Genomic DNA, 11089 nt, shown 5'->3' with positions numbered 1-11089 from the left:
GAATGATATAATTATTCCCAAAAGTCCTGCTATAATTAAACTTTGTACTGAGTTTGGTAATTAATAATGAAATATATAATATTTATAATGAATGATCTTTTTCATAGAGAAAGTTTAAGGACATTGGTTATTTTTGTTTACTTGCTTTATAAAAATATTTTGAATAGATGAATTTAGAACATCTATATAACTTTTTTAGTGACATATTCCTACAAATATATTTAATGAGTTTAGACTATAATAATAATAACTTTATTTTTATTATAATATATATAAACAAGATATTTATATAAAATATAAAATAAATATCTATAATATGGGATTTTTATATAAATATAAGCATAATAAATTTCTATTAAATTTTGCAATATTTGTTGCTGATTTAATTGATTGTGGTTTAAATAAATTTTCAGGGGGTGATTTTATTTTAGGATTAAAAGACATAAATCTTTCCTTATCAATAATAATATTATGCAATAATGTGCATGTTTTTATTATATATTCAGTAATTGATAGTTTTGTATCCATAGGACGATCAAAAATCATCCATTTAGCTCTCAAGATGCCAAATGCACATTCGACTTGTATCCTAGCACGAGATATCCGATAATTAAAGGCCTCTTGTTGAGGGGTAAGGATACCTTAAAATAATAAGGGAAACAAATTTTAACATATAACTAATAAAATTTTAAATTCCTAATAATTAAAATAATGGCCATTAATAATGCCCAAATAATTGCTTTAATATATTATATAAATATGATATAATTAAATTAATATATTCTTTTACTATACCTTTATAAGGCTTTAAAATATAGGACTTCAAAGGATAGGCATCATCAGCAAAGAAATGTGGGAAAAGGAGGCTGGAATTCGGCAATCTTTTAGAAGGAGGTAATTGTATCTCTCCATTTTCTATCATTTTGTATATTTTGGAGTTAGCAAAAACACCTCCATCAGATTCACTGCCAAAACTTCCTACATCGACTGTTATAAATTTGCCTTTGGCATCCACAATTCCTTGTTTTTACAATATATAAATAATATATTTTTTCAAAAATTATATTTTTGTAATTATCAAGTTTTCATTACAATGTTTAATTAATATGGAAATATTTAATTAGCATAAATAAAAAACAAATTCACAAACCTTGTAAAACCACAGAGAAAAAGTGTTTATAATTGTAGAACCCACTGCCAGAATGAGGTGGCTTTCTAATTCTGCAGTTTTTTCCATCAATACATCCCACACAATTCGGTAAATTCCAATTCACCTCAAACTCCTTTTAAATAATAATATATATAATATACACTATATTATACCTTTGCTATCCTCTCAAAGTAGTGTTGTTAATTGGTTGGTTGTGTAGAGCCCAGACCCGGGGTTTGGGTCGAAAATATCGACTAAACCAGCTCTGAGCACGAACCCCGAGCACAGACCCGGGGTTCAGACCCGGGGTCCAGACCTGGCACAAGAACCCATTTATTTTTAACTTTTTTTTGAACTTAGTAGGAAGGTATACATAAGATTTATTCATTAAAAGAACAAGCGTTCCCTCTAGGTCTCGCTCGATAGGCTAATATGGCTAGGTGTGTTAATTATATACTGTAGTCTACTATTAATCATAATTATTATTATGAATATTTTTAACAACAACATGATGATATTGATATTATATGGGCGTCAAATAAAAGGTGTTTTAATTAAATTTTGCTTTAATACTTATTATTATATTAATATTCTAAGTGGGCGGGTCTACTAGGTCTTATGAGGTCAGAAATATTTTTAACAATGGAAAATATTGATATGGGTAGTGTTGTTCGACTCAGTCGAAAACTGAGTCTAAGTTTTGGGTCGAAAATATCGACCCAAACTGACTTGAGTTATGAACTCGAGTCGTGAACTCAAGTCGACTCAAGTCGTGAACTCAAGTCTATATACTTGAGTCGACTAGAGGACGAATATTTTTATAAACTTGAGTCGTCGACTAGAGGACGAATATTTCAAATTAATTATTAATTATTAAGATTTGTTCTGTTTATTACTTTTTTTTTATTTTAGACTTCCAACTTGAGTTGCAAATAGGAATTATATACTTGAGTCGACTAGAGGACAAATAGTTATACTTATATGAACGTGAGTCGACTAGAGGACGAATATACACAGATCTAACTGTATATCGTTATGAATCTCTCTAAAGTGAATGAAAAGTTCTTTAATATTACATAAAATTAGCCTTTTCTGCACTTGATATTTTCCTATTTACATATAAAATTATTTTTGCCTGCATAAGTATTGTTGTTAATTGATTGGTTGTGTAGAGTTCAGACCCGGGGTTTGGGTCTAAAATATCGACAAAACCAGCTCTGAGCACGAATCCCGAGCACAGACCCAAGGTCCAGATCCGGAAAGATGGCACAAAGGTTTAGACATTATCGAAAACTCGATGCTTAGACAATTGTTTTCTGGTTAAAATATTGATTTAGCCGTTTTTAAAAATCGGCTCAAAAATAACCGTTTAACACTAATAGAAATCCTGATCACATTATTTAATAAATATATATTTTATTATATCATTGAAAACAAACTCCCTTTTTTGCTTAAAAATACAGGTAAAGCATTATAGGTAAACCGAATGTTAAAGACTCAATTTGGTGCCAATTTTTATTATTTTTTGATAGCCCTTTAGATAATATTTTTACTTACAATATGATATATAATTAGTTTTTGAGATAAAATATTTATTTTTTGTTTAAATAATTTAATTCCCAAGTCAAAATTAAATATAAACCCTCTTCCTCCCTCCCTCCCTCTTTTCTTTACTTTATTATTTATATCCTTGTTTATAAAAAAAATATAAGAATTTTAAATTTTCATTTCATAAATTTTTTAGAGAATTTTCTTATAAATAAACAAGAGTTTTATATAAATAAAAAAAACATTAAATAAATGTATCCCACCCAAATTTATAAATGGGGGTTTTATTATAAAACTATTTTATTCAATTTTTTTATTTTATATAACATTATTAATTCCTGATTTTTTATTTCAAAATATAATAAACAAGTGAAAATAAAAATAAAAGGAAAAAACAAGAAAGTTAAACTTAAAATTAAAAATTACAAAATTTTTTTTCATATATAATGCAAAGTAAAAAAAATAAGATGCAAATTATTTAAATTATCTCAAATAATTCTTGCTGCTCCTTGCACCCAGGTCTCAGTTGAGAGAGCATTTAGTGCATTAGCACTAACTGTAACCTCTCTAAGGACAAGATTAGACAAAGATATACTTGATGATATTTTAATTATAAAGTTTAATCGTACATTGTTAAATAATGTGATATTTTAAATCATTATTTATATAACCTATTTCATTATAAAGTTATTGTTTACATTGAAATTTTAATAAATAAAAATTCATATATATGACTGATTTAGATGATAACAATATAAATAGATTTTTTGTATGAATAGTATAATCAGAGGGGGGCGTATTTTACGGGATAGGTTCTAAATCGCTAAAACAAAAATTGGGAATTTGATGATATTTCTTTCATTTTAGCGATTTTTTTTAAATTTACAATTTAAATACAAGTGTTTAGTCCCCTAGTATCTATTAATATTAATATCAAATTTACTTTAAAAATTTTCTAGGAGATATAAGCCATGTTCCCAATTTTTAGCGATTGCGATTTAGAACGGGAACCTATTTTACTAGTCGGCTTGAGTTCACGACTAACGACTTCAGACTCTGAGTCGGAGTCGGGTGAACTCGACTTTTTAACAACACTAGATATGGGTATCAAAAAAAAGGAATTTAATTATATCTTGATTGTAATCTAAATTATTATTTAAAGTGGGCGGGTCTAGGAGAGTTAAATATTTATAAATAAAAATTAGGATGTGAAAGAAAGTTATTAATAGTATAATTATTATAAATATATTCTTATTTTTTCTCAAAAATATCATCATGAGATCAAAAAGATTATTTACCGGTTGACTAAAAAACGTTAGTAATTCTAAAACGCGTCATCGTTCTTTTTATGAAATCTATTTTATTAAGTGCCGATAACTGAGAATTATACCGTAGGAACAAATTAATTAAGTAAGTTAATTTAATGATATACTGGCCATCTGTCAAGATAAAAAAAATAAATCAGATATATTTTGACAAAGTAACTGCTAAGTATTTAGTATCTAGGTGACAATTGACAAACTTATGATATTAGAAATTTTGATATATATTTTTTATGAGAAATTATTTTTTCATGGTTAACATAAACATCTTAATAATCGCATAATGTGATATTTTATTATAATTTATTTAAACAAATATATATAATTATAGTATTATGATAAATATAATGAAATAAAAAATTATATAATATACATTTAAAAAATATATATATTCTCCAATCCAAACGCATATAAAATATTATGTTAAAAATTCGTATTCCGTTATATAAAATTGTCATATTCCTATTACGAGTGAGTCTTGCACGGTAGAGAGAACATACATAAAGCCCCGCTTCAAATAATATTTTAACAAATATGTAAATATTAATAATTTTATTGAGATAAATAATATTATTATATGACATGCATGAACATGATACTTAATATTCTTAAACGGCGAGAATTTAACCAAATAAATATTCGCGTGCCTGCACTTAGCTAAATTTAAATTTATGTTTTTAAAATTGACTGCATTTGAGACTTTTAACAACACGAATAATAAATTAAACTCAAAATAACCTATTAACATAAATATTTATTATAGATATTTTACTTAAATAAATTTCTAAATAAGTGATATTTTATATTTCTATTCTGACCTCTCTAATTGATGTATGTTTAATAATAATATTATTCCATAAACTGTTATACCTGAGAAATTAATGCCATATGTCATCACGAAGAGACATTATATCTGTATCCCAGGAAGAGAGTGACATACATTCCTTTAGCGTCGATGAGGCCATCCTGTTCCTCAGTTTTGTCATAATATTTTCGGCCAAGGAAAAAGCTCTTTCCGATGCCACTGAGGTTGTCTGTTGGCATAGATAGTCCCTGGCCATCATTGCTAAATGAGGAAAACGAACAGCATTTCCTCTCCACCAATCTAATATATTTATGATCTCGGACGCGAGTGGCTCATTGAGGTATGTCGATAATTGATTATTATCATTAGTGACACTTGATGCTCCTTTTCTAAATATGGATATATTTAAAATATCAAAAATTATGGATTAACATAGAACATTTAACAAATATACCTTTTTTTCAATCCCTGCAATATTGAAATAGTTTTAGAATTTGAGATATCGTTATTATTATCAAAATTATACGCATCTGGCTCTGACGTATATTTTGCAAAGTTTATTTTAAATATATCTAAATATTTATCTGCAACGTCATCCTTTAGATTTGTAATCAGAGTATTTTTGATCCTAGGATCAAGTAACGACGCTGCGTAATTATATGGAGTGAATATATTATCACTATATTCTTCAGCTTTCTTTAACATAATAGTGGCTGCTTCTTTTATTGACAAATCAGAATATGCCACGGTATGATTTTTTAAATTCTCCAATATATCATTGAAGAATAATAGGGTCATCCCGATTGTGGGAGAATGAGTGGATATTTCTACAGTTATTTGATAAAATGGTAGAAGAAATTCTTCCAACTCTAGGAAGAACGAGTATTCATCAGAAGATGGCGTAATATCCTCCCCTATTATACCTTGATCGCTCAATTCATGAATTGAATCAATATTCTAGATAGATAAAAGAAAAAGAATAAAATATACAATAATAATTATTACCTTATTGATGGCGGATATCATGAGGTACTTGCTGTTCCATCTTGTTTTAACAGCTAAAGGTATTAATGTAGCCCCACATATGGCTTTATATGATTGCATAAATTTGGGCGAGCTATGTAATTTATTAACTATATTTTCTATTTTTTCCAATTTAGCCTCAAAAAAATGAAGGCCCACCTTTACTATCAAATTAATGATATGGGCCATGCAGCGATGCCCATATAAAATTTTCGAGTATTGGGATTGATAATACTCTTGGAGCAGTTGTACTGCCTTGATCTCATTTGATCCGTTATCGTGTGTTATTGATATTATTGTATCACTTAATTTAAAATCATCTAATGATGACAAAACAATTTTACAGATATTATCTCCAGTGTGTGGGTGAGGAAACAAAATAATATCTAAAATCTTATTTACAATATCCCAATTATTATCAATATAATGGAACGTAATAGCACAGTAGGACGTGCTATTATTAGCAGTCCACAAATCTGTGCTTAAAGCTATCATATTACTGTTATTTTTTAATTTATCAATTAAATTTTTTTTGGCTATAGTGTAGACATTACTAAGGTTTTTTTTTAATGTTTGCCTACACCACAGCTTTATATTTTTATTTGTATAATAGAAAATTTTTTTAAAAGCTGGGTTTTCGATTATATTAAAGGAACAATTAGTTTTTATTAAAAAAATTAAAATGAGTTTATTTATCATTAAATTTTCATGAGATAAAAGCTTTCTCATCCCCGGCATCGAGTCAATGGAACCGTGTGAGTGTGACATCTCTTTGAATATATTTGGATGCACCGATTTAAGATGTTTTTTCAAATTCGCTAAATATATAAAATATAATTCATAAATTAGTACAGGAAGTTTTTAATAAATAATATTTTTCGGTCTAAATTGGTTGGTTGTGTAGTGCTCAGACCCGGGGTTTGGGTCTAAATCGACTAAACCAGCTCTGAGCACGAACCCCGAGCACAAACCCGGGGTTCAGACCCGAGGCCTGTGCTCGAGCAAGTATTAGCACAAAATTGGGTCGTATATTTTACGACCAAGCAAATTGACAACACTTAAACCGTGCTCAGAGCTAGCCTGAGCACTAATTAAGTTAAAAAGCTAAATTTTTTATTTCTCAAGCCGGCTCAGGGTTTAAGCCGTTGGTTCAGGCCGGCTCAAGAAATATTTAAGACAAAAATTTAAAATTATTGTTACTTTGGGAAGTTGAAAATTTGTAAATACTTGGGCAAAGATTACATTTTTTACGTGTCTTATTAGGAGTCATCGTAAATGAATTCCTAATGTCTATTGGTATGGATGACGATGAGGCTTCTTCAGAAAATGATTCTACCAATTCTTGTCCTATAGATGATTGAGACAAAAATGAGAATTCATTACTTGGAGATGGCATAGATTGGTCATCATTATCTGACCAATGAAAATGATCCTCCATATTAAATGTATTAATTTAAAATTTATTTTATAAAATTAAAATATAAATGAAAATGGAAATGAAGATGAAAAAAAATTTAGAATTTTTAAAATTTATTTTATAAAAAAAAATATAAATGAAAATGGAAATGAAGATGAAAAAAAATTTAGAATTTATTTACTTAATAACTTTCTTTCACATCCTAATTTTTATTTATAAATATTTAACTATATTTCCAATCCCCCTTCCATCTGTTTTTTTAATTTCGATTGTTCATAATTATACTTCTTTTCTTATAAAAGCTCCTTTTTCTTTTTTTTTAAATTTTGAACTTTACCTAAAAAATAAAATATGTACAAAAAATAATAAAATATTAAAAAAACAGGATGTATGTAAAATGTAACTTTGCCTTTTTTATTTATGGCATGGCAAAAAATAACATTATACTGTGCCTGGAATATAAAATATTATATAATAAAATATATATTTATTAAATAATGTGAACAGGGTTTCCAGTTCAAAATTTTCAAATTGCGGATAAATAGTGCATTGTTAAAAATATTCCTGAACCCTCCTAGACCCGCCCACTTTAAATAATAATTTAGATTACAATCAAGATATAATTAAATTCCTTTTTTTTGATACCCATATCTAGTGTTGTTAAAAAGTCGAGTTCACCCGACTCCGACTCAGAGTCTGAAGTCGTTAGTCGTGAACTCAAGCCGACTAGTAAAATAGGTTCCCGTTCTAAATCGCAATCGCTAAAAATTGGGAACATGGCTTATATCTCCTAGAAAATTTTTAAAGTAAATTTGATATTAATATTAATAGATACTAGGGGACTAAACACTTGTATTTAAATTGTAAATTTAAAAAAAATCGCTAAAATGAAAGAAATATCATCAAATTCCCAATTTTTGTTTTAGCGATGTTTTTTTAATTTCGATTGTTCATAATTATACTTCTTTACTTATAAAAGCTCCTTCTTTTTTTTTAAATTTTGAACTTTACCTAAAAAATAAAATATGTACAAAAAATAATAAAATATTAAAAAAACAGGATGTATGTAAAATGTAACTGCCTTTTTTATTTATGGCATGGCAAAAAATAACATTATATACGATTAAAAAAAAATAGGAACTTGTTGAAATTTATTTTTTTAGGTTATTTTTTTAAAATATGCTGGACAAAATGTTAAAATTATGAAAATGTTCTTTCTTTATCAGTTCCTATTAGTGCTTTGCTTTAACTAGTAGAGTAGCCAGTTTAAATATCAGCAACTAAGCCAGTCTTACGTCAATTTTTTAGAAATTTTATCAATATTTAATAATTTGTGAGTTATTTTAAACTGCACTGCCCGGCTCGAATTTCTTTAAAATATATTATAATAGATAATAATGGTTATTTAAAATATGTGGTTTTAAAATATAAGCCTGGCCCTTGTATTTAAAAAATAAAATTGAGGCTGGGTCCGGGTATATTTAAAAAAATTAAAATACAGCCCGGTCCGTGTACCCGAGCCGGATTTAAGGCTGGGTCTGATTTAATTGCGCGTTTTTTATTTCCCTGATAAATGTGAATTTACCAAATTTATTCTGAAGAGAATCTACTCTGAGAATTTCATATGATTATGCTAAAAAAATTTTGTATTTAACAATTTATAATGAAAATCCATATATAGGTAATCAAAATTAAGGTAAGGTGAAAGTATGATGGGTATTTTGTTCTATTTTTTGCATTTTAAATAATTAATTGGGTTCTTTAAATTTTTAATCTGATTTTGCCGGAACTGTATTCCATGTGTAGAAACTTTGATATTAGGGATTTATTTTTTTTATTATTTGAATTATATTTTAAAATAAGATCCAATAGAAGGAGGAATAGGATTTATTGCTTCTGAAATTTCCTGGCATTAATCGCATTCATTTTAGTTCCAAAACACTAATTATTGTTTAAATACGCCAATATTTTTAAAGAGAGAACTTAATATATTAGCAATCTATATTATTTGTAGTCATACTAAACTAACCCAATTTATTTTCAAACATTAATTTTTATAGAAAATGGCCGTCAATTTTGAAGTGAGAAATAGATATTATTATCAATCGAAATATCAATTTTATCCCAATTATTTTAAAACATCGATTTTCAAATGAAATATGATATCGCCAATGGTTTTGAATTCAAAAAATTATGTAGAATGCAGTCAATATTAAACAACGGTTTACCGTACACCAGGCTTAAATATTTTTTTTTAAAAACCTGAGATGATTTAAAAAAATAAATGGGTTTTTGTGCCTGGAATATAAAATATTATATAATAAAATATATATTTATTAAATAATGTGAACAGGGTTTCCAGGTCAAAATTTTCAAATTGCGGATAAATAGTGCATTGTTAAAAATAATCCTGGAATAATAATTTAGATTACAATCCAGATATAATTAAATTCCCTTTTATTTGACGCCCATATCAATATTTTCCATTGTTAAAAATATTTCTGACCTCATAAGACGAATATTAATATAATAATAAGTAATAAAGCAAAATTTAATTAAAACACCTTTTATTTGACGCCCATACATAATATCAATATCATCATGTTGTTAAAAATATTCATAATAATAATTATGATTAATAGTAGACTACAGTATATAATTAAAACACCTAGCCATATTAGCCTATCGAGCGAGACCTAGAAGGAACGCTTGTTCTTTTAATGAATAAATCTTATGTATACCTTCCTACTAAGTTCAAAAAAAAATTTAAAAATAAATGGGTTCTTGTGCCAGGTCTGGACCCCGGGTCTGGACCCCGGGTCTGAACCCTGGGTCTGTGCTCAGGGTTCGTGCTTAGAGCAAGCATGAGCACAAAATTGGGTTGTAAATTTTACGACCAAGCAAATTAACAACACTATCTCAAAGTCAGTGAGAGTAGGTGGTGGCATATGTTTACCTACCAAAGTTTGCCATATAGCTTGGCAGGTTGTGCTAATTATTTTCTGGACTGTAGATATGCCTATTTTGAAAGAATAGGCCAAAGTAGGGTATCTACAGCCTGTCTAAATATCTAAATAAAAAATATATTCAAATAATAAATTGCTTTATTTTTACCTTAAACAAATCATAAGCATATCTTCTACATTTATAGGATGTTTAATGAAATTTGTACGTTTAGTATATAATAATGGTTTTATATATTTTAGAATATAATAAAATGTCTCCTAAATTAAAATCCCCCCAGCGTCTACGTGAATGGGGAGGGGTAGTAACAGTTCACATCCAATATTTTGAGCAGGGTAAGGGGTAGGCGCCTGGGGGTAGGACAGCGTATACATGACAGGATTTTCACTGGATGCAAACCCCCTTCAAAAACCTTTGCCTACCTCCCCTAAAAAAATCGTCACCTTCGGCGGCGGTGTCTTTTTATCATTATTTTCACTTATTTATTTATTGATACTCTTTTCAAAGAATTTATAAAGGATAACTTAAATAATTTATCTCTACTACCAACTATCGATATTTTGTGAATATAAAGAATTTATTTTTTAGATAAATTCAATTAAAACCTCCATTATTTACAATGAATTAATTATTATGGCATTATGAGCTTTCTAAAATACCTAAACCTAGTTTATTTGGGAAACAATGTGTCTGATTGTTTGCAATATATAGATTTGGTCGATGAATTGTATTATAATAATACTATAATAAAAGTATTAATTTTTACAGCAATAAATTTTGTCCTATTTCATCTCAAAATTTAATAGATAACCCCCCCCCCCCCAAAAAAAATTTATCCTACCCCCATAAGAGCAGCTTAC

General features: G+C 27.8%; 1 protein-coding gene and 1 long non-coding RNA gene across 2 annotated transcripts; both read right to left on the bottom strand.

The window, feature by feature from the left end:
- Positions 1-309: 309 nt before the first annotated feature.
- Positions 310-10840, bottom strand: LOC135922330 (uncharacterized). Its single transcript, XM_065456716.1, has 6 exons — positions 10835-10840; positions 10192-10327; positions 1324-1343; positions 1151-1283; positions 796-1020; positions 310-641 (listed from the first exon to the last, which is right to left on the bottom strand). Exons 1-6 carry the CDS (start codon positions 10838-10840, stop codon positions 310-312), a joined length of 852 nt encoding a protein of 283 aa, XP_065312788.1.
- LOC135922183 (uncharacterized) lies at positions 4399-5420 on the bottom strand. The gene is made up of 3 exons (XR_010570770.1): positions 5280-5420; positions 4891-5209; positions 4399-4531 (listed from the first exon to the last, which is right to left on the bottom strand). It is a non-coding gene; the product is annotated as an uncharacterized LOC135922183 (long non-coding RNA).
- Positions 10841-11089: the final 249 nt, after the last annotated feature.

This window comes from Gordionus sp. m RMFG-2023, chromosome 1, assembly GCF_954871325.1.
Source record: "Gordionus sp. m RMFG-2023 chromosome 1, tfGorSpeb1-WG-v2, whole genome shotgun sequence".
NCBI classification, from domain to species: domain Eukaryota; kingdom Metazoa; phylum Nematomorpha; class Gordioida; order Chordodea; family Parachordodidae; genus Gordionus; species Gordionus sp. m RMFG-2023.
Note: the sequence above shows the minus strand (reverse complement) of the source record. Positions and strands in the feature narration are given on the sequence as shown.

Excerpts from the sequence above, each read along its gene's own strand:
- LOC135922330 (XM_065456716.1), bottom strand. Across the intron at positions 1,021-1,150 it reads TTTCTCTGTGGTTTTACAAG|GAATTGTGGATGCCAAAGGC; the intron begins GTTTGTGAATTT and ends TGTAAAAACAAG. Across the intron at positions 642-795 it reads TATTTTAAAGCCTTATAAAG|GTATCCTTACCCCTCAACAA; the intron begins GTATAGTAAAAG and ends TATTATTTTAAG.